Genomic DNA, 24069 nt, shown 5'->3' with positions numbered 1-24069 from the left:
CTGAAACAGGATCCAGGCTCTGAGCTGGCAGTCAGCACAGAGCCCGACGCGGGGCTCGAACCCACGAACCGCGAGATCATGACCTAAGCGAAAGTCGGACGCTTAACGACTAAGCCACCCAGGCGCCCCCAATCAATAATACTTTTAATATCAAAACTCTTAACTCTACTTATCCTTATTAGGATCTATTTTAATATAGATGTAAAAATATACAACTTTTGGAGATTTTGATTCCCAGACTTATCTGTTAAAGTGATGATACAAATATAAATGGTATGGAGTGCTTAATATTTTAAATTTTTTCCTATGTAACTAATTCTACAAAGGTAGCCAACTTGAAAATTAAGTGTTTCCAGAGTGCCTGGGTGCCTCAGTTTGGGGTGTCAGACTCTTGATTTCAGCTCCATTCATGATAATCATGGTTCATGAGTTCCAGCCCCATGGCAGGCTCTGCACTGACAGTTTAGGATTCCCTCTCTCCCTCCCCCTCCCCTGCTGCTGCTTTCTCTTTCTCTTAAAATAAAAAACTTTAAAAAATATATTAAAAAATTAAGTGTTTGTTCTTCCAGCTTTTATTAATGAATCAGATTATATATCAGTTTCTACTGCTTGTCATTTGATATCTTGATCACATCTTTATATAAATCTCTCAATCTCACTCTTTAATAGCTACTTAGTATACCATTGTGTGGATGTATCATTGTAGCTAACCCTCTCCTGTTGATAGAAATCTAGGCTTCTGAGTGTGTGAATATTAGACAATACTTTGATAAACATCCATAACCTATTGTGTACATCTGTAAATATTTCTGTAGAAGATGTTCCTAAACTGGAACTCCCAGATCAAAGCCCATACAGAATCTGAACTTTGCAGCTATATTGGTCCTCGCAAAGGCTATAGGAGGTGATCTCCCCAATGATATTATACTATAGGTGTTTGAGTTGACTGTCGTGCGATCAACACGGATTCTTCCAAATACTTGCCAACTTGATTTAAAAAAATTGCCCTGGCTTAATATTTGGTGTGGATTCATCCTACAAGTGAGTTTGAACACTGTAATTGCTTTTAGCCTGATTATTTCTTGCAAAATGACCATTTGTTTCCCCCCACCCTTTCATTTTGAGCACTTGCTCTCTTTTTTACTGACTCGTAAGGCCACATTATGTGTAGAAAAATGACTCCTTGGGGGTGCCTGGGTGGCCCAGTTGGTTAAGCATCCACCTGTGGCTCAGGTCATGATCTCGCAAACCGTGAGATCAAGCCCCATGTCAGGCTCTGTGCTGACATCTCAGAGCCTGAAGCCTGCTTCAGATTTTGTGTTTCTCTCTCTTCCCCTCCTTCTCCCCCCCCTCTTTTTCCCTCTCTTCTTCCCTCTCTTCCTCCCTCCCCCATCTCTCTCTCTCCTTCAAAAATATAAACATTAAAAAAAAAAAAAGACCTCTTGATCTGTCCCATTGATGGCAAGTACTCTCCCTCCTGTAGGTTTTCTCATGAATCTATATGTCTTGAATTTGTATTTTGCTTTCTAGCCTCTGAATGGCAAGACTCCTTCCCCACTTGGCTGGATAGGGGTGGACAGGAAGTGTAGGTCTGCAGTAGCTGCCACCTGAGTTTAGATCTGCATGTTCACCAGCTCTTGTTGCAAGGAAGAGAGCAAAGGGCAGGGGAGATGGATCGCCTTGTTCTGAGGGAGGAGGCCCTGCTCAAGTCCCACCGTTGGCCCATAAGATGGGTTTCTTAAAGGTTCAGCAATTGAGCCTTGGGGCTTAATCAGTCCAGGACAACAGTTCTTGTCTGGAGATGAGGTGAAGCTCTGCACAGCTGAGTATTTGAGGAAAGCCAGTCTTGAGAGATCTTTGATTATCTGGATAGAAAGGACCCTGCCTCCACAAGATGACCTTTCCCTTCTGATGGGTAAAATAAAAATGCTTTTCCATTCTTTACTGCTTATTTGGAACTCCTACACAAGGGGACTGAGGTTCAAGGAATTGAGTATCCACAAAGCATCACAGCCCTAAGTATTCTAAATCTTAAAGAAAATGTGAAAGTGGGTCTTTGGTATTCCCACTCTGCATTCTTTCCACCAGGAACTTGTGCGTGTGTGCATGTAGTAAACAGAATCCTCCTCCACTGAGCTAACTAAACCACAAATGTAGAATGCATGTACAACTTTATTTTCCTTAGCATCCCCCACCCCCATGTTAGAAATCATTAGTGATGCTACTGGTTTTACTCTCCAGATATACCCTGGATCCATTCACTTGACCTGATTTGATATTTTTGGTTTAATTTTGTGTGTGTGTGGGGGGGAGTGGGTCTGGTTTTTTTGGTTTGGGTTTTTTATTTTTTGGTTTGAGTTTTTTTAATAATGTTTATTTTTGAGAGAGAGACCTGGAGCGTGAGCGGGGAGGAGCAGAGAGAGGGAGACAGAATCTGAAGTAGGGTCTAGGCTTTGAACTGTCAGCACAGAGCCCAACTCAGGGCTCAAACTCACAAATCGTGAGATCATGACCTGAGCTGAAGTCAGTCACTTAACTGAGCCACCCAGGCACCCTCCATTCATTTTATACACTTCTGTTTGAGTTCTTCACAGGCCCTGTCAAGTGCTTCCACAAAAAAACCAGGGACCTGTTGTTGCTGTTATGCTATCAATGCATATGTTAGACCAAACCTACCCATCTTCACTTAGATGATGGAAGCAGTTTCATACGTGGGCTTCCTGCACCATAATCCCCTCTCCAAGCAACAGTGACCTTTAAGACATGTAGATGATGACTTCTTGGCCTTTAGAACAAAGATACTCCTGACCAGCCCTTCCCCAGAGTTTAGTTTACCTATTGGACATCTTGCTCACTGTGCTCTAGAATGTCCTTTCTGTCTGCGGGCACTTGCACTAGCTCTTCACTCTGCCTGGAAGCTTCTCCTTCTACATCTTGGACTGGTGTCTTCTCATGATTATGGTATTAACTCTCCTTCAGAAGCCTCTTAAGATCCCTTTCCCCTTTCAGAGGACATTCTCCGTCTCTGTTGTGTCCTCTTGCGTTTTTTGTCTATATCCTTAAACTATTTACTTCTACCTTGGCTACTTTCTACCACCACACACCCATCCTCCAAAAGTTAGACCCTCAAAAACAGAACTTGTCTTGTTCAAGGCTTTATATAAGGACTTAGTATTCTTGAGGATGAAACTTTTTCTGACCCTTACTGTGTTCTGTTTTGCCCGACTCCTCTGTTCTTAGACCACAGAAGAAGATACAGAGAGAGAATGAAGGCTAAAATATTGATGATGTGGGACAACATCCCTTGGCCTGAAGACCATATTTATCTCCGCAACGTGACTGAAAAGGAACATGAGGAACTGAAGAGCCTCCTGTATCCTAACAGGACTGGAGCCCAGCCACAGACCATCGTCTTGGAGGGCCTAGCAGGGGTCGGGAAGACCACCTTGGCAATGAAGGCTGTGCTGCATTGGGCAGAGGGCTTTCTCTTTCAACAGAGATTCTCCTATGTTTTCTTTATCAGCTGCCATAAAGTTAAAGAGATGAAGGATACCACATTAGCTGGCCTGCTTTCCTGGGACTGGCCTGACTCCCAGGCCCCCATTGAAGAGGTCAAGAGTTGCTCTGAGAGGCTCCTGTTTGTCATTGATGGCTTTGAAGAAATGGACATGCCCTCCAATTTGGATGACAGCCCACCATGTGAAGACTGGTACCAAGAACTCCCAGTCAACAGAATTCTGTTCTACTTGTTGAAGAAAGAGTTGGTTCCCCTGGCTACCTTACTGATCACGACCAAGGAGTATAGAACCAACGATCTTAAAAACTTGTTACTGAATCCATGGTTTGTACAGATCTTAGGGTTCACAGAGGGAGACCGGGAGGAGTATTTCATCAGGTACTTTGGTGACCAAAACAAAGCTAAGAAAATCTTGCATTGGGTAAGAAAAAACGAAACTCTCTTTCACTTCTGCTCTGCCCCCATGGTGTGCTGGACCGTGTGTTCCTGTCTGAAGCAGCAAATGGCGAGAAATCCTCACTTCCAGCTAAGCACCCAGACCACCACCAGTCTGTATGTCTACTTTTTCTCTAGTTTGTTCGCCACAGTGGAGGTGAGTTTGTCGGACCAGAGCTGGCCAGATCAGTGGAGAGCCCTCTGCTTTCTGGCTGCAGAGGGAATGTGGTTTTGGAAGTTCACGTTTGCAAAGAAGGACCTCAAACACAGGCATCTGGAAGAAACTGTCATTGGTTCTCTCCTCAGGTTGAATATTCTTCGAAAGGTCAGTGACTGTGAGGATTGTGTTACTTTCACTCACCAGAGTTTCCAGGTGTTTTTGGGGGCCATGTTCTATGTGCTGAGGGGAATGAGAGGATCTGTTGGTGGTCCTCCAAAGCACCAAGAGATGAAGGTGCTTCTGAACGATGCCTTGGCTGACACAAACTTCTACTGGAATCAGATGGCTCTGTTTTTCTTTGGCCTTTTAAAAAGAAACCTAGCAGAAGAACTGGAAGATACTTTGCATTGTAAAGTGAACCCTCGGATAATGGATGAATTACTGGAATGGGCAGAAGAATTAGAAAGCTATGACCTCATCTCCAACTGTTTTGAATTTCTACACTTTTTTGAGTGCTTATATGAGACTCAGGAGGAAAATTTTGTAAGACAGATTTTGAGTCATCTCCTTGAAGCTGATCTTGATATTTTTGGGAATCTACAACTCCAGGTTTCTTCGTTTTGCCTAAAGCACTGTCAAAGTTTAAATAAGCTAAGGCTTTCTGTCAACGGTACCATCCCTCAGATGGAATTGACTTTCAACTTGGAAACTCTGGAGTGAGTAATGCAATGCTGTTTCCTTCCCAGATTTCTTCTCCCCAGGCTCTGTCCAAGTTCTTCTATGAAAAATTGGGGATATGTTGTTGTATTATCAGTTGTTGTGATTGACCAAACATTCTAAAGGCGATAACAAATTTGCTGTTAAGGTCAGTCCATGCTTCTCTACAGAACGGCTTCTTTTTGTCTTTCCTCAGTGGTTTTTAATTGTCTGTAGATCAGAATTAACTGGGATGTTAAACATATGAATACATGGGCATGTGTACGCACAAATACAAATACACTAAGGTTGGAAACAACTGCTCTAACCAATACTGTAATAATTCTGGGCACAGCGTGTAGTACTTTATATCCTTTAGGTGCTAGAATGTGTTCTTTGTTTTACTTCCTTCATCTAAGATAAAAAGTTTAATTCATGACTTGAATGCTCTTTTATTCGTATAAACATTGAGAGCTTACTAGAGCAAGAAAATACTAAATAATTAGAATTCTAATTATTCTAAGTTCTAAATATCACATGAATCTTTTTATTTTATTTTTTACAAATAGTTTATTGTCAAATTAGTTTCCACATAACACCCAGTGCTCATCCCCACGAGTGCCCTCCTCACATGAACCTTTTTAAAAGGTTTTTCTTTTTTTTTAAGTTTATTTATTTTTGAAAGAGTGCAAATGGGGAGGAGCAGAGAGAGTGGGAGAGACTGCATCCATCCTTAACAGGCTCCACACTGTCAGTGTAGAGCCTGATGCAGGACTCGAACTCACAAACTGTGAGATCATGATCTGAGCCGAAATTAAGAGTCAGATGTTTAATCAACTGAGCCACCCAGACACCCCGCCTTTTAATCCCAAAACCCTATGGGAATACATTTTGTTATCTACATTGAGGGATGGAAAATTGGAACACAAATCATATCTTAGGTGATACAGATCTGAATTTACCTTAGGTCCTTTTGACGTAAAGTCTGAGCTTGTAAGGATTATCCAATGGCCAGCTAACCTCACTTACATGGTTGCCTTCCTCTGAAGAGAATGGTTGAGGGTTGTTGGAATAAGCCATCTGGGACTTTGAGAACTATACTTCTGGGGTCATGTTTTTTCCTACCCAGAACTCCAATAAATTCCTGCGCTTGCCTAGGGTCTGTTTCCACCTCACATAGACCACACTCTGGGTGTTGGTTGAAGTTCACTTACTCTAGTAACCCTTATTTCCCTCCCTCATTAAGGATGAGGCCACATTCCAAGATAGGCCAGTGGCAGGATGTTTGCTCCGTGTTTTCCAATGGAAATCTCTGTGAACTGGACCTGAGTAACAGCAAGCTTAACGCTTTTGCAATGAAGAAACTCTGTTATGAGCTGAGAAATCCAAGGTGCAAACTCCAAAAATTGACGTAAGTGTGAGACCCTCACGGTTTGAAAAATTCCAGTGGAAGATAATCCAATGTTTTCCTTTGGACTGTTGCAGTGAAGGTCTGTTTCCCAGAAAGTAAGTTCAGGTGCTCAGGATAATAAAATAAATGTGCTTTATGAGTGAAATGGCTACTTGGGTAAAAACCCAGCACCTTGTTGTGCATGGTCTTGCATGAGAAATGCATTACAAACTAGCTTCCCCATAAGACCTCTGCATGAGGCTGCTGTTTTGAGCTGGATATGAAGCAGTAGAAGACTTGTAGGATATGATCAAGACAAAGCACTTGAGGAGAACCAGAGTTCCTATGGAGGCTAGGTGAAGTGCTGTGTCTTAAGGAAATGTGGGTAGTTGGCATTTGTTCATTGAGTGAATGCTTATTGGGCATCCCTCCTCTGTTCTGAGGCTGTAGCAGTGAGCAGACCAGATCATTCCTGCCTTCGTGGAGCTCACAGTGTTGGAGAAACCAACATAAATGACCAGAGTAGTGTATGAGACTGTGACCTCTCCCAAAGCGGGAGGAAATCCATTCAGGGACTCAGGGTGTGAAAGAGGAGGCTTTGTATTTTTAGATAGGAGAAGCCCTTCTTCTATCTAAAAAGATACTTGAGTCAAGACCTACTTGTTGGGGCTGGAGTATTGCTTTGGACTGAAGCTTCTCCCACATGATGTAAGAAGAGATCACAGCATCTCCAATCTGGCTTGGAAGTTGGGACCAATGGAGGTGGCCCTTGAAAGAGGAGCCAGGGAAGAGCTACCTGACCAAGGACAGAGTGTGTGGCTCTTGGAGAAGAAGGCATTGGGTTGGATGCTCTGGAGTTCAGTCCAAATAGTTCGGTCCTGCTGTGCTTCTGCAATTCAGCGCTACCTCAGGGTCTGAAAATCAGACGTATGTGCTGAGTCCGTGAGTTCAGAGGTGAGGATTTGGCATTAATGACTCTTCTCAAACCTGAGGGAACTGGATCTAACACGTAGGAGGCAGCTTAAAACATCCTGTTTGAGGATCTGCTTTTTCACTCTTCCCCCTTTCCGTCTTATCACTTAGTCCTAAAGACCGAAGAGAAATAAATTTAAGAGAAAACAAGAGGACAGAGGTGTTCTCACTAAACCTTATTGGGTTGGTGTGGGGGCCACCCCACCCCCACCCCCAAGAAGAGTAGGGAGCTCCAGGGTCTCTTAATGGCAGACATAGCGGGGGAGGGGATCGATTTCTAATCTAATACACCCAGCTGAGCTTCAGTTTTTTAATTCCTCGTCTATAAGTATGTGCTTGAGTGTGTGTGTGTGTGTGCGCGCGCGTGTGTGCACGTGCGAGCTCGGTAAAAAGGCAAGAATATGAGGAAGCACTCCCGTCCATGAGGCCAGTCTCCTCACCCCCCTCTCTTCCTCAGGTGCAAATCAGTAACTCCTGTGAGGATTCTGAAGGAACTTGTCCTTGCCCTGTATGGTAACCACAGGCTGACACACCTGAACTTGAGCTCGAACAACCTGGTAATTCCCGTGTCCACGATGATCTTTAAAACCTTGAGGCACTCAGCCTGCAACCTCCAGTATCTGTGGTAAGTCTCTGGTTTCCCAAGCCTGTCCCCAAGGTCACCCCACAGTTCAGGGATACATTGGGAGCACAGGATTCTGCAAAAGGCTGCAGAGAAAGCTGAGCAAAGGGAATGAGCATGTGGGTATAGAGCAGTGCTTTGCAAAATTCTTGTCTACCAGAGCCACCTGAGGGGGCGTGTTAAAAGGCAGGGTCCTGGCACCCACCCCCCTCAGATCCAGCAGGGCTTCTTGGCAGGGAGTGGCTGGCAGTATTTCTAACAGGCTCTGAGGTGGCGTGGGAGCTTGGACCACACTCGGAGTAGCACTGGCCATCCTGCCAGGGGAAAGGGTGAGGAACAAGGAGAAATCAGCTTTTACTTGTGGAGTAAGGGGGCCTCCAAATGAGGATCCTTCTTCCTGGGAGTAACTGCCTGTCTTGGGGCCTCTCTGGTAGGTTGGAATCATGTGGCCTCACCCCGCTAGTCTGTCGTCATCTCTTCCTGGAGCTCTGCAAGAACTCGAGTGTGCGCTTCCTCAGCCTGGGGGACAATGATCTCTCTGGTGTTGAGGTGAAAAGTCTGCCAGGGCCCTCGGAGATGCCCGAGTCTTCCCTGAAGGAGCTGTCGTAAGCCTTCCTGCCTTGTCAAAATACCATCTTTGGGGAGTCGTGGGGACCCCTCCCATTGTAGTTACCCATCCCACGGACACATTTCCCATCTTCACTCTTTCCACCTTCTTCCTTAAGGCTCTGTCTTGGCCAGCTTTGTCCTCACCTTGATTGTGGGTGTCTCTCCTGCCAGCCTTCCCTAAACCCAGTGGTTTTAACTGGGGGTGATCTTGTCCTCCAGGGGACAATGTCTGGACACTGACTTGGTTCTCACAATTGGGAGGGGGAAATGCTATTGGCATCTAGTGGGTGAAGACTAGGTGTGATCACTATCCTTCAACCCACTGGAGAGAACCCCTTCCCCTCCCCGCCCCAGCACCACAAAGAATGTTCTTGCCCAAAGGTCAGTAGGGTTGAGAATGAGAAACCTTACCTTGACCCACTTTTTTCTCTTTGAAGTTTTTGTTTATCCAGTTTAATCTTTCCATGATGTTTGGGTCCCAGATGAGTGGCCTAAGGGACTGAGAGTTTGAGAAAGAAAAAGTAGGCATGGCCTAGGCTGACCCTTTTACCTGTATCTTCTGCAGCCTGGAGAAATGCAACTTGTCAGCTGCCAGCTGTCAGGATCTCACTTTGCACCTCACCAGGACCCAGAGAACAACTCGACTGTGCCTGGGATTTAATCCTCTCAGAGACGATGGCGTGAGGCTCCTGTGTGCTTCCCTGACTCACCCCGAGTGTGCTTTAGAGAGATTGGTGTGAGTGTCCCCTGGCTCTGTTTCTAGAAATGACTCTGCTTGGGGGTGGGCATGGAGGAAAACAACGGCTCCTCCATTCGGGACCTATTTACATAATTGAACACTAAAACACGTTGAGCAAGTACTCTATGTGCTTGGCCCCGTTCTAAACACAGATTCTGAGTAGCACCCCCAATTTGTTGACTCGGTCTCTGGGGGTTGTGCCAAGGAATTTAATTTTAACAAGGATACCAGGAAATTATGACTGAAGCAACTGATATCTGAGCTCCATTCTCCAGACACAGAACTGGACACCAAGGTTGAGGTGGTAGATAAGACAGACAAGCTTCGTGCCTGTGAGGAGGGTGTAGACTGATGAGTGAGATACCAAAACACAAAACCAGTAGTTCAGCGAGGAAGACAAAGTGGCATGAGTAGACAAGGAGTGGTGCGTTGGTTTCTTGGTCATGTCTCCCACCCGGAGGAGGTGACACTGAAGCAGAGAATGGAGAAACCACACACAGAAAAGGAAGAAAGGGAAAGGACCTGAGGCTGGAGTGCTTTATGAATAGCCAGAGGACTACAAAGGCTGGAGTAGCGTGAGCGAGGGGGATAATGGGTGATGCCTGAAATATGCCCTGGCCGTGTAGGAATCTATTTTGTTTGGAGCATAGTGGAAAGTCTTCTGAGGACTGGAAGTTAGACACGCACAGACTCTGAAAGATCACTCAGGCTGCTGCTAAAGGGTAGACTAAAATGGAAGCAAAATCAGGAGAAGCAAGTGCCTGTTGATGAAGCAAGAAGATGAGCACGAATCGGCCAGGTGAGGTGGTGGCACTTCAGGGTAGACTTGAAGGTAGAGCCACTGATGGGTCCATGGTGGTTTAGGGGGGAAAAGAAAACAGAAAGGCCTCCCGGTGGCGGGTTTGTCAGCTGGGTCAAAGGTGCTGCCATTTTCTGACATGGGGAAGACGAGAAGATGAGGTTTAGGGGTTAGGATTGGGACATGGGAACATGAGACGCCTATTAATGAACCACGTAGAGCTGTTGTATGTATGTAGGACTGTAGGTCTCAAGGAGGTTTTTGGGTGGAGATGAGTCCACTGGCAGTGGTAGGTGCCAAGTGTGATTTCATTCTGCTGCCCTGGGTCAGGTGTGGAAGAGACAGAGAGATGGGTTTTCCTGCAACTGGATATTGTTCAGGTGAGCGTGAAAGGATAGAAAGGCCAAGGGTCTTGAGGCACAACCAAGGGGGTGTGTAGTAAAAGACCATAGAATCTGAGTGGCACTAAAGGGTTAGCACTCTCAGCATAGAGCTTCAAAGAACCAGAATATTAGTAGGTAATTCATACACATGTAATATGAACTAATATGACATATGACAGAGGTTACATTATATTTATGCCACTTATAATTGTAGCTATATAAGATACTCAAATATATATTAATATATAATATATGAAATAGATAAAAATCTTACATAACTACAAATTATATGTGATATGTTACATGATAACATATGTATACAACTTTTTTCTTATATAACACATACATATCTAATATATGCTACATATCTCAAGCATGTATACTATATCTAATGCATATATAATCTGTTATGTGTCTCTATAACTATATATTAGTGTAAAATATACAATTCATATGTATGTTACACAGAAACATTATCATATGTACACCATGTATAAATGTGTTATATAATACCTATACATCTAATATATACAAACTCTATAAAATATACTCTGCATACATAACACATATATATATTCTATATCTCCTACAAGTTGTATTGCACACAACATATCATGGCTCTTTGGCTTGTCAATGCTGTAACAGAACATCATAATTTCCCCCTTAGTGAGAAATGAGGGCTGGAGGGAATAATGCAAGGTGCCTGACACCACTTACTAATGGCTGAGCGGCCTGTTAACCCATATCTCACTGGCCCCAGAGCCTTGGATTCATTCCCAGCTCCCTCAAGCTCATTTATTTATTTATTATCTTTTTAAATAGTTTATTGTCAAGTTGGTTTCCAGATAACACCCAGTGCTCATCCCAACAAGTGCCCTCCTCCATGCCCATCGTCCCCCTTCCCCTCCCCCCCACCCATGTGCCCTCAGTTTGTTCTTGGCATTCAAGAGTCTGTCATGGTTTGCCTCCCACCCTCTCCCCCACTATTTTTCCCTTTCTTCTCCCCCATGGTTCTCCGTTGTGTTCCTCCTAATCCTCTTCCCTCAAGCTCATTTAAAGTGTTTTCCCTTCTACTTATTTTTTAGTTTCACTTAAACTTAAAAAAATTCTCACATTAAACTTCTTTGACCTGTGGGGGTAAAAAAGTCATACATACTTAATATATACAAGTTGATGAGTTAGGAGAGAAGGATGCACCTATGAGACGAACACCACTGTTAAGGCTGTAAACCTATCCATCTCCTTCTGAAGTGTTCTCCCATACCCTTTTTATTTTTTTATGGTTAACACTCAACATAGAAAATGTAAGTACACAGAAAAATGTAAATCTTGGAAAACTTGACACAATACTGTATTGTTAGCTATATGCGCAACTCTATGTGGTACATCTTCAGAACTTACTCCCTTTGCGTTACTCAAACTTGGTATGCTTTGAGCATCCCTTTATTATTACTTTTTGAAACCAAACACAAAGGACCAGAATGTTCACGGTGGGCTCATTACAGAAGTCTGGGGAAGGATATGTTAGCACAGATACTCCGCATATCCTGGATGCGGGTTCAGGGGGACACCATGGTTAAACCCAAGTCAAGGTGGGGCTTGAGGCTTGTGTCTCCAGTGGTCTTGGTTTGGGTTGCTTTCCTGAGCATCTCTCTTTATGGCTCTTGCCCCACAGGCTCTGGTTCTGCCAGCTCGGTGCACCCAGTTGCAGGTACTTGTCAGATGCTCTCCTTGAGAACAAGAGTTTGACCCATCTGAACCTGAGGAGGAATAACCTGAGAGATGAGGGAGTAAAGTTTCTGTGTAAGGCCTTGAGTCATCCAGACTGCAGCCTCCAGAACCTGGAGTAGGTTTGCCTCCCCGCCCTTCAAAGGATGAGAAGAGAGCATGTGAATTGACCTACAGATGCCCGGGTTCCAGATGGGGGTGGAGTCCTGGGTGTAGACATGATTGTTGCTCACACAGAGAAGCTTTGGGTTCTATTGGAGGGGTGCATGAGGGTGGGTTACTGGGATGATAAGGACCAACCACAATGTGTGCTGGGGGTCCCAAGGCCAGCCCATGAGCCTGATGACTCACAGAGAACTCAACTTTGCATGCAGCCAATTAGTGGCTGTGGTTTATTACAATGAAGGGAGAAAAAGCAAAATCAGCAAAGGTGCATTAGGTGAGATCCAGAGGAAACCAGGGGCAAGCTCCCTATAGATGGCATGGGGAGTGGGCTATGCTATTGTCCTGTCTACTTCATTTCTACCAGGGGTAGATAGAGTGCCTAGGGTGTCTCAGACCTACTGATCAGCACCCTTTTCTTCCCAGTGCTGTGGATGAGAAGTCTGACTTTGGCATCTCTCCTTTCCTTGGAAGACCATGAGATGGGCTCAGGTATATAGAACAAGGTCTAAAGATTCCAGGATTATTCTCTTTCCCTTTCTGTTTGTTTTGCAGTTTGTCAGATTGTTCTTTCACAGCGGAGGGTTGCCAGGAGCTTGCTAATGCCCTCCAGCACAATCCTAACGTGAAAATTTTGGATATTGGGAGCAATGATATTCAGGATGATGGCGTGAAACACCTGTGTGAGGTCCTAAAACATCCGAATAGTGCATTGAACACACTTGGGTGAGTTGACACTGTTCTCTTCCTGGGAAGGCCCCATCTCTACTCTTGGGATGAGGAAGGAATAGATGTGGTCACCTGGGGGTTCAGGAAGGCGAGGAGCAAAGGATTAAATTCTCTTGTTAAAAATCTCTTCTGGGGGCGCCTGGGTGGCTCAGTCAGTTAAGCATCCGACTTCAGGTCAGGTCATGATCTCACAGTTTGTGGGTTCAAGCCCCACATCAGGCTCTGTGCTGATGGCTCAGCCTGTTTCAGATTCTGTGTCTCCCTCTCTCTGCCCCTTCCCCACTCATTCGCTGTCTCTCAAAACTGAATAAATGCTAAAATTTTTTTTAAAAAAAAATCTCTTCTGCTCAACGATAAGCCTCAAGTTCAGAGACAGAAGTTCATTCCACTTACCCCCTCCTTGGCATATTGTAAATACTCTTTTCAATTGGTACCTTTTAGATACTAGGTTGGGGGTGGGGGCAGGTACAGCATGTTTCATGGCCGGAGGGTCTTTTCTATCTAAGAGGAAAGTAATGTGTGTGTTTAGAAAACTAAGATGGTTTAGACTCCACGAATAGGTGTTTTGGTTAAGTGTGGCTTACGTGATAGCTATTTTTCACATAGGCAGTGATTCTACTTACTCTCAAAAATGTTAAGAGATTCTACAAGTATTTCTTTCTCTGTGGAAATCCTTCCATGTGTATTTAATGGATGGACCTTGAGGGCATTATGCCCATAAGTAAGTCACAAGTCACTGCTTTTCACTACATCCTTCTCCTTCAAGAAGTATCTTGAGGTGGACTACTCTTTATCCTGCAGGTAAAGGAGAAGCCCTCAGATTTACACAAGTGATTCAAGGTCTTCTCTGTACCTTAAAGAATGATGGTCCGGTTTGAAGCCCTCACTTTCTAGGTGCTTCTCCCTGGATGCAGAAATGAGTAGAATGTTTGCCACAGTTATCATGTTGTCTTTAATGACAAACTCCTGCCTGGTACTCCGCTCACTCTCATTCAGTTTCATTCTCCAAAGTTGTGGCCTTAAAGAAGGCACCTGCATGACTTACCTGTATTCACAAGGTTCCATCTTTACCATCAAACCCGGGTTTCTCAACCTCAGCACTACCTGTGCTTTGGGCTGGTGGGCGGTCCTCGGTTCTATAGGATGCTGAGCAGCGTCCCTGGCTCCCGCTCACCAGATGGCAATAGCACCTCCCTAGTCTGCAGACTTTTCTCAGTCTCCCCTGTGGGGGGAGGGGAGGGATCGCCTCTCATTGAGAAACACTGGCCTGGATGACCACAGGAATACTATTAAAAGTTCATGATCAAGGTCAACAATACACAGTATAAGGTGCTGGTAGAAGCCCTGCAGGTGGCGCTAGACTGGAGACAGGGTGCATTTGCGTGATATCGGAGTCCGTCTTTCTCCTGTCATTCTCTTCCTATCTACCAAATAATACCTTGATCTTGAAGCATTCTGGATCCTACCCAGCCTCTTCCACCCTAAGAAAGCCTATTCTCTCCCTCCACTCTTCATGCATCAAAAAATTTTTCTGTAAGCATTATTTAAATTTAACTTAAAGTTAGTCAACATACTGTGTAGTCTTGGCTTTAGGAGTAGAACCCAGTGATTCATCTCGAAATTTTCATGTATGGACACCTGTCACATAGTTTTATAGACTTAGTGGAGATTTTCACTATGTTAAACTGATGTAACACTTTGTCACCTTCTTCTTTGAACATATGGTTGGACAGCTACTAGGAATACAGATTTTTGTTGTGTTGAATTTAGAAACAAGATGAAAGTGTAATGAGGTTGTAATCTTATTCTAGTTCTTTCAAGTATCTTATAAACTCACATCCACTTTTTACAAACATCGTTTCTTTCGCAGTTGGACAGGCTAACATTCTGTTTCCTCATCTGGCAAATGGAGTTTAAGATATTGGCCACCTCTTTATAGGATTGGTATATGGAGTAAATGGGTTATGTGCAAGCATTTGGAGAAGTGTCTGGTGTGTGGCAGGCTCTCTACTGCTTAACCACAGAAGTTTTCCTAGATCTGTATCATATCTGTTTCTAACTTCTCAATCTTAGAGGACCATCTTTCACACTCCCTTCTCACCCACCTCTAGGTTGGAGAAGTGCAATCTGACGCCTGCTTGCTGCCAACATCTTTCCTCTGTTCTCAGAAGCAGTAAAAGCCTGTTAAACCTGAACCTTTTGGGGAATGACTTGGAGCCCAGAGGAGTCAGCACACTGTGGAAGGCCTTGAAAAAATCAACATGCAAACTACAGAAGCTTGGGTAATCCCCCCCCCCCAACCTTTATGCTGGGAGGCACCTGATGAGAGGGGGATGGATGGGCTGATGTTTTATAGCAAGCATTGTGTTCACCCTGTGTTGGGTTTCCTGCAGCAGTGCTGGCCAGAAGAACCTTTAGTAATGATGGAAACAGTCTACATCTACTGTACAATAGAATAGCCAGTAGTGGCATGTGGTCAATGGGCACTTGAAATGTGGTTAATAGAACCAAGGAGCTGATTTACTGAAATGGCCACATGTGGGTAGCGACAACCATATTGGGCAGCACAGTCCTGCAGACGTGTGGATAGCTGAGGAGTCCCCTCATTTTTCTCATTCTTGTGCCTACTCAATAATTCATTCAACAGTCACTCAATGGTATCCTTTTAAATTTTTATTTATATTTGTTCATTAACACTTTTTTAAATTAAAAAAATTCCCTTCATAGTTTATTGTCAAGTTGGTTTCCATATAACACCCAGTGCTCATCCGCACAAGTGCCCTCCACTGCCACATGCCAACCACTGCCCATCCCCTCCCCCACTCCCATCATCTCTGTTTGTTCTCAGCATTCAAGAGTCTCCCATGGTTTGCCTCCCTCCCTCTTCCCACCTATTTTCCCCCTTCTTATCCCCCATGGTCCTCTGTTAAGTTTCTCCTGTTCCACTTATAAGTGAAAACATACGGTAGCTGTCCTTCTCTGCCTGACTTATTTCACTTAACATAACACCCTCGAGTTCCATCCACGTTGCTACACATGGCCAGATTTCATTTTTTCTCATTGCCATGGAGTATTCCATGGTATAGATAAACCACATCTTCTTGATCCATTCGTCTGTTGATGGACAGGCTCTTTCCATGTTTTGGCTATTGTTGAGAGTGCTGCTATGAACATTGGAGTACAGGTGCGCTTATGCATCAGCACTCCTGTATCCCTTGGGTAAATTCCTAGCGATGCTATTGCTGGGTCATAGGGGAGTTCTATTGTTACTTTTTTGAGGAGCCTCCACACTGTTTTCCAGAGGGGCTGCACCAGTTTATATTCCCACAGTGTAGGAGGGTACCCATTTCTCCACATCCTTGCCAGCATCTAGTCTCCTGATTTGTTCATTTTAGCCACTCTGACCGGCATGAGGTGGTATTTCCGTGTGGTTTTGACTTGTATTTTCCTGACGATGAGTGACTCTGAACATCGTTTCATGTGTCTGTTGGCCATTTGGATGTCCTCTTTGGAGAAGTGTCTGTTCATGTCTTCTGCCTATTTCTTCACTGGATTATTTGTTTTTTGGGGGGTGGAGTTTGGTGAGTTCCTTATAGATTTTGGATATTAACCCTTTGTCTGATATGTCATTTGCAACTATCTTTTCCCATTCCATTTGTTGCCTTTTAGTTTTGTGGATTGTTTCCTTTGCTGTGCAGAAGCTTTTAATCTTGATGAGGTCCCAATCGTTTATTTTTGCTCTTGATTCCCTTGCCTTTGGGGATGTGTCAAGTAAGAAGTTGCTGCGGTGGAGGTCAAGGAGGTTGTTTCCTGCTTTCTCCTCTAGGGTTTTGATGGTTTCCTGTCTCACATTCAGGTCCTTCATCCATTTTGAGTTTATTTTTGTGTATGGTGTGAGAAAGTGATCTAGTTTCATTCTTCTGCACGTTGCTGTCTAGTTCTCCCAGCACCATCTGTTAAAGAGGCTGTCTTTTTTCCATTGGATACTCTTTTCCCGCTTTGTTAAAGATTAGTTGGCCATACATTTGTGGGTCCAATTCTTGGTTCTCTTTTATATTTCATTGGTCTATGTGTCTGTTTTTGTGCCAATACCATACTGTCATGATGATTACACCTTTATAGTAGAAGCTAAACTCTGGGATGGTGATGCCTCCCATTTTGGTTTTCTTCTTCAATATTACTTTGGCTATTTGAGGTCTTCTGTGGTTCCATACAACTTTTAGGATCATTCTAGCTTTGAGAAGAATGCTGGTGCAATTTTGATTGGGATTGCACTGTGTAGATTGCTTTGGGTAGTAGTGACTTTTTAACTATATTTATTCTTCCTATCCATGAGCATGGAATGTTTTTCCATTTCTTTGTGTCTTCTTCAATTTCCTTCATAAGCTTTCTATAGTTTTCATTGTACAGATCTCTTGTATCCTTGGTTAGGTTTATTCCTAGATACTTTATGGTTTTTTGTGCAATTGTGAATAGGATCAGTTTCTTGATTTCTCTTTCTGTTGCTTCATTCTTGGTGTATAAAAATGCAACCGATTTCTGTACGTTGATTTTGTACCCTGCAACTTTGCTGAATTCATGGATCAGTTGTAGTAGGCTTCTGGTGGAGTCTGTCGGGTTTTCTATGTAGAGTATCATGTTGTCTGTGAAAAGTGAGAGTTTGACTTGTTCTTTGCCATTTCTGATGCCTTTGATTTCCTTTTGTTGTCTGATGGCTGATGCTTGTACTTCCAGCACTATGTTAAACAACAGTGGTGAGAGTGGACATCCCTGTCGTGTTCCTGATCTCAGGGGGAAAGCTCTCCGTTTTTCCCCGTTGAGGAGGATGGTAGCTGAAGGCTTCTCATAGATGGCTTTTAAGATGTTTAAGTTCCTTCTATCCTGACTTTCTCGAGGGTCTTTATTAAGAAGGAATACTGTATTTTCTCAAATGCTTCTTCTGCATCTATCGACAGGATCGTGGGGTTTTTATCTTTTCTTTTGTTAATGTGATGGATCACATTGATTGATTTGCGAATGTTGGACCAGCCCTGTAACCCGGGAATGAATCCCACTTGATCTTGGTGGATAATTTTTTTTATGTGCTGTTGGATTCGATTTGCAAGGATCTTGTTGAGGATTTTTGCATCCGTATTCATTAAGGATATTGGCCTGTAGTTCTCTATTTTTGCTGGGTCTCTGGCTTGGGAATCAAAGTGATGATGGCTTCATACATGAGTCTGGAAGTTTTCCTTCAATTTTTATTTTTTGGAATAGCTTGAGAAGAATGAGTATTCTGTTTTAAATGTCTGGTAGAATTCCCCACGGAAGCCATCTGGCCCAGGGTTCTTATGTGTTGGGAGATTTTTGATAACTGATTCGATTTCTTCACTAGTTATGGGTCTGTTCAGATTTTCTATCTCTTCCTGTGTGAATTTTGGTAGTATGTGTGTGTTGAGAAATTTCCATTTTTTCTAAGTTGTCCAGTTTGTTGGCATATAACTTTTCATAGTATTCCCTGATAATTGCTTGTATTTCTGAGGGATTGGTTGTAATAAGTCCATTTTCATTCATGATTTTGTCTATTTGGGTGCTTTATTTTCTTTTTGAGAAGCCTGGCTAGCAGTTTGTCAATTTTGTTTATATTTCCAAAAAACCAACTCTTGGTTTCATCTGTTCAACTGTTGTTGTTGTTGTTTTGATTCAATATTATTTATTTCTGCCCTGATTTTTATTATTTCTCTTTTTTTTGCTGGGTTTGGGGTACTCTTGTTGCCCTCTGTCTAGTTCCTTTAGGTGCACTGTTAGATTTTGCACTTGTGTTTTTTCTAATTTCTTGAAATAGGCCTGGAGTGCAATGTACTTTCCTCTTAGGACTGCCTTTGCTGCATCCCAAAGAGTTTGGATAGTTGTAGTTTCATTTTCATTAGTTTCCACATATTTTTTAAATTTCTTCTCTAATTGCCTGATTGGCCCATTCGTTCTTTAGTAGGGTGTTCTTTAACCTCCATGTTTTTGGAGGTTTTACGGACTTTTCCCTGTGGTTAATTTCAAGCTTCATAGCATTGTGACCTGTAAGTGTGCATGGTCTGATCTCGATTCTTTTATATTTATTGAGGGCTGCTTTATGACCTAGTATGTGATCTATCTTGGAGAATGTACCACGCGCACTTGAGAAGAAAGTGAATTCCATACCCTCATGATGTAGAGTTCTAAATATATCTGTCAAATCTATTGGTCCAAGGTGTCGTTCAAGTCCATTGTTTCTTTAATAATTTTCTGTCTAGTTGATCTATCCATTGCTGTAAGTGGAGTATTAAATCCCCTGCTATTAGTACATTCTCATCCATAAGAGTGTTTCTGTTTGTTTTATGTATTTAGGTGCTTCCGAATTCGGTTTGTAGACATTTATAATTGTTATCTCTTCCTGATGGATAGACCCTGTAATTATTATATAATCCTTCTTCATCCCTTGTTACTGTCTTTACTTTAAAGTCCACTTTGTCTGATATAAGTATAACTACTCCAGCTTTCTTTTGACTTCCAGTAGCATCATAGATATTTCTCCATCTCCTTACTTTCAATCTGAAGTTGTCCTCAGGTCTAAAATGAGTCTCTTGTAGACAGCAAATAGATGGATTTTGTTTTTCTATCCATTCTGCTACCCTACGTCTTTTGATTGGAGCATTTGGTTCATGTACATTCAGTGTTGTTATTGGAAAAATACGGGTTTAGAGTCATTGTGTTCTCTGTAGGACTCATGCTTGTGGTGGTGTCTCTGGTACCTTGTGTTCCTTGCAACCTTTTCCTCATCGAGTCCCCCTCAGGATTTCTTGTAGGGCTGGTTTAGTGATGATGAATTCTTTCATTTTTTGTTTATTTGGGAAGTCCTTTATCTCTCCTAATCTGAATGACAGGCTTACTGGATAGAGGATTCTTTGCTGCATATTTTTTTCTGTTCATCACATTGAAGGTCTCCTGCCATTCCTTTCTGGCCTGCCAGGTTTCAGTGGATAGATCTGTCACCACTCTGATAGGTTTCCCTTTGTATGTTTTATCCCTAGCTGCTTTCAAAATTCTCTTTGTCCTTATATTTTGCCAGTTTCACTATGATCTGTCGTGCAGAAGATCAATTCAAGTTACACCTGAGGGGAGTTCTCTGTGCCTCTTGGATTTCAATGTCTGTTTCCTTCCCCAGATTGGGGAAGCTCTCAGCTTTAATTTGCTCAAGTACCCCTTCAGCTCCTTTTTCACTCTCTTCTTCTTCTTCTGGAATTCCTAAAATAGGAATATTGTTCCATTTGATTGCATCAGTCTGTTCTGGAATTTTTCTTTCGTACTCCTAGATCAATTTGTCTCTTTTTCTTGGCTTCCTCTTTTTCTATAATTGTGTCTTCTAATTCACCTATTCTCCTCTCTGCCTTTTCAATCCATGCATTGGCTGCCTCCATTTTATTCACCTCATTTACAGTATTTTTTAATTCATCACAACTATTTTTAAGGTCCATAATCTCAGTACCAATAGCTTCTCTGGTGTCTTCCATGCCTTTTTCAAGCCCAGCGGTTAATTTTATGACTGTTGTTCTAAATTCTTGGTCATTTATGTTGCTTATATCTGTTTTGAGCAATTCTTTAGCTGTCATTCCTTCCTGGAATTTCTTTAGAGGAGAGTTCCTCCATTTCATCATTTTGGCTAGTTTTCTGTGTCTTGTAAGTTTTAAAAACTTGTTATACGTTCTGCACCTGTGAATTCTGCTATATTAAAGGAGGCTCATTGGGGCGCCTGGGTGGCTTAGTCGGTTAAGCGTCCAACTTTCGCTTAGGTCATGATCTCGCGGTTCGTGGGTTCGGGCCCCGCGTCCGGCTCTGTGCTGACTGCCGGCTCAGAGCCTGGAGCCTGTTTCAGTCTGTGACTCCTTCTCTCTCTCTGGCCCTCCCCTGCTCACGCTGTCTCTCTCTCTCTCTCTCCTAGAAATAAATAAAACATTTAAAAAAAAAAAAAAAAGGGAGGCTCATTGACTGACCATGGCCTGTCTGTTCAGGAAGGGTTCTTTTAATGGTGTCCCTTGGTCTCTCTTGTTGAGACTTTGGTTATTTTATTTCCCTACTCGTAGTGATATTTGGGACTTTCCACCATGTGTACTTTTTTTTTCTTTTTTAAATGTTTTTTATTTCTTTTTTTTTTATGTTTTATTTATTTCTAGGAGAGAGAGAGAGAGAGAGACAGTGTAAGCAGGGGAGGGCCAGAGAGAGAGGGAGTCACAGACTGAAACAGGCTCCAGGCTCTGAGCCAGCAGTCAGCACAGAGCCCGACGTTGGGCTCGAACCCACTAACTGCGAGATCATGACCTGAGCCAAAGTCGGACGCTCAACCGACTGAGCCACCCAGGTGCCCCCCACCATGTGTACTTTGGCTTGCTTCCTGAGGTGGTCCTGAAGAGGAAAACCGACAAACACACAGGGAACAAAAGCACACAAACACACAGACAAATCCAAGAAACAAGCAAACCCCAAGTGGGGGAAAACCCACAAAGGACATGAAAAGCATAAAACCAGAATTCCCAGCTACAAATAAAGAGCAGGGTGTATGGAGTGCTGATGGAAGAGCATATACAAAGACAGAAATTACAAGGGTGAGGAGAAAGCAAAATTGAACACTGGCCGGGCAGAGAGACTAAAAGGCTTAATTCAGAGAGAGACAGAGGAAAAGATGGTAGGAGGCAAGGAGAAAGAAATGAAGATAATGTTACCCAAAGAAACTATATAGTCTGATTATTCCAGAGAGAAAGGAAGGTAAGGATGGAGGTGTAGAGTATGCCTCAAGAGAATGGATTAAATGTGACTGTTTAAGCAAACCAATGACCAGCGTGCCCAGTCCAGCAGAGGGGAGAGATAAGAATGAGATAAGGGAAAAATATACCTGAATAGCAAGAATTGATCTAGAGTTAATTACCACAATGCATCAATGTTGGTCTTGCTCCAGGCTCCAGTAAAAAAAAAAAAAAAAAAAAAAAATTGGGGCGAGGCAGGAAGGCAACTCTCCAGCGTGGATGGGCGTGGTTTTAGGCAGGCCTCATCACTGCGGGTCTGCAAGCTGCTCCCTGAGGTCCCACCTTGGTGGTTGTGGGGAGAAAAATGGAGGTGCCACAGTCTCTTCTCAGACCAAGTGTTGCAAATCACTCGTTTGGCTCTGATCTCCCTGTGCCAGGGGTGTAGCCAAGGTGGGCTGTGTTCTATGCCCCAAGCCTTACCTTGTTTCCAGATCTTCGTCCGGGCGCTTTATTGATACCGCCTAAAATGTAACCCCGCAGTCTGGGCCACTTCCCAGCCAGGAATTGAGTAGGAGTAGGGGAGGAGTTTGTCCTGGCGCTGCCTGGGACCGGGGCACCCAGCTCAAAGAAAGCACCACAGCTAGAATTAGGATCACTCTCCGAAACGCCCTGCGGTTAGAGATGGGATGACAGGGTCCCTCTCCATCTTGGCTGAGCTTTTTTTCTCCAGTGCAGTTCTATGAGCAGTTTCAGCTGCTCTTTATCTTCCCTTGTTTCTCCATGGCTCTCTGAGCAGGGAGCTCCCTCCCCTCTGTGCCTCCAGGTCCCAGCCCGTGTTTATCTTCCCCAGTTTGCAATGATGCACCTGTGAGGCTGTCTTAGTGGACTTTGTCTCTTTTTCTCCCAGATTTTTGTGGTTCAGTGTCGAACCGCTTCAGGCGTTCTTTGAGAGATGCAGGCGAGTAAAATGTACGGAGCTCCCTATTTCTTTGCCATCTTGCCTCCAGCTCTCCAACAATATCTTTTTTTTAATGCTGACTGTAGGCCCAGCGTGCCATGGCAGATAGCAGGGAACAAATGATCATCTGCATTCTTCTCAGGGAGATGACAAATCTGAGGTGTATAAAAGCAGTATTGTCATGAATGCTGTGAAGGAAACTTGGGATTGTGATAGGAAAACAAGGGTGATCAGAGTGGTATCAGAAGGTATATCAGAGGTGGTGATGTTGATCTTGAATTCCAAGGAGGCTGGAAGGAGGAATCCACATATAAGGAGGGGAACATGGACAGTGACAAGAGATCGAGTGTTCGATGAAAGTTGGAGTAGCATGTGCAAAGGCCGAGGCTAGACCACGCTCTGTATTGCTCCTTCCAGGCAGTGAAATAAGTGTTTAATTAGAACACTCTCCACATTATTCAGTATTCTGGAGATGAGGTCAGGAAGGTAAGCAGGGTTTTCTTTTGTCCCCGGAGAAAGACCTTAAACTTGGTACATTTTAGCAGAAATCTTCCCAGATACCAAGGAATCTTGCCTGCTTTGGGAAGTTGTTGAAAAATCTACATTCAGGACTTTGTATTACCAACTTCACATCTAAGTAAACATTATTAAAAGCATTCTATGGGGTGCCTGGGTGGCTCAGTTGGTTAAGCATCTGACTTTGGCTCAGGTCATGATCTCGTGGTTGGTGGGTTCGAGGCCTGCGTCGGGCTCTGTGCTGACAGCTAGCTCAGAGCCTGGAGCCTGTTTCGGATTCTTTGTCTCCTTCTCTCTCTGAACCTCCCCTGCTCATGCTGTCTCTCTCTCTTAGAAATAAATAAAACATTTTTAAAAAGGCATTTTATGCTGAGAACAAACTAAGGGCTGACTGGGGTGGGGGATGGGGGATGGGGGGTGATGGGCATGGAGGAGGGCACTTGTGGGGATGAGCACTGGGTGTTATATGGAAACCAACTTGACAATAAACTAAGGAGAAAAAAATAAAAGCATTCTATCTCATTTTTTCAGGCTTAAAAAAGAGTTGTACAACATAGTGAAGGAAGAGCTTGAGGAATTGCATGAAAGGGGGTCCTTTCTGAGAGTCAAGTTTAAGTGGGATTTCAATGACCTTGAGGACAAATGGTGGTGGTAATACAATGGCGAGATGCTGTGGCTACACCATGGGATTTTCTTCGAGTAGAATCATCAGGAGATTTCTCAGGTATCCCTCCTCTTGAGGACAAATGAATAGTTACCTCCAAAGTGCTTTCCCAAAGTTTGGCCATTTAATATGCTGCCTACAACAATCTCCAGAATCCTAATCTAATACTATGTTTGATCCCCAAGATCCTACATTGGCTTTGCCTTAAGTTTCCTTTTGTCCTCCTTGGTGGAATATCTA

General features: G+C 43.5%; 1 protein-coding gene across 1 annotated transcript in view; it reads left to right on the top strand.

Annotated features, from left to right (window-relative positions):
* The window catches only part of NLRP13 (NLR family pyrin domain containing 13), a 38869-nt gene extending 15049 nt beyond the window's left edge, over positions 1 to 23820 (top strand). The window contains exons 3-11 of the mRNA XM_039244039.1: positions 3241 to 4828; positions 6055 to 6219; positions 7628 to 7795; positions 8227 to 8397; positions 8967 to 9137; positions 11998 to 12168; positions 12768 to 12938; positions 15053 to 15223; positions 23697 to 23820. Coding sequence (XP_039099970.1) covers positions 3241 to 4828; positions 6055 to 6219; positions 7628 to 7795; positions 8227 to 8397; positions 8967 to 9137; positions 11998 to 12168; positions 12768 to 12938; positions 15053 to 15223; positions 23697 to 23820 — 2900 coding nt within the window. The remainder of the gene's footprint in view (positions 1 to 3240; positions 4829 to 6054; positions 6220 to 7627; positions 7796 to 8226; positions 8398 to 8966; positions 9138 to 11997; positions 12169 to 12767; positions 12939 to 15052; positions 15224 to 23696) is intronic.
* Positions 23821 to 24069: the final 249 nt, after the last annotated feature.

Source organism: Hyaena hyaena, unplaced genomic scaffold (assembly GCF_003009895.1).
Source record: "Hyaena hyaena isolate Hyena2069 unplaced genomic scaffold, ASM300989v1 scaffold_235, whole genome shotgun sequence".
Taxonomy (NCBI): Eukaryota; Metazoa; Chordata; class Mammalia; order Carnivora; family Hyaenidae; genus Hyaena; species Hyaena hyaena.
Note: the sequence above shows the minus strand (reverse complement) of the source record. Positions and strands in the feature narration are given on the sequence as shown.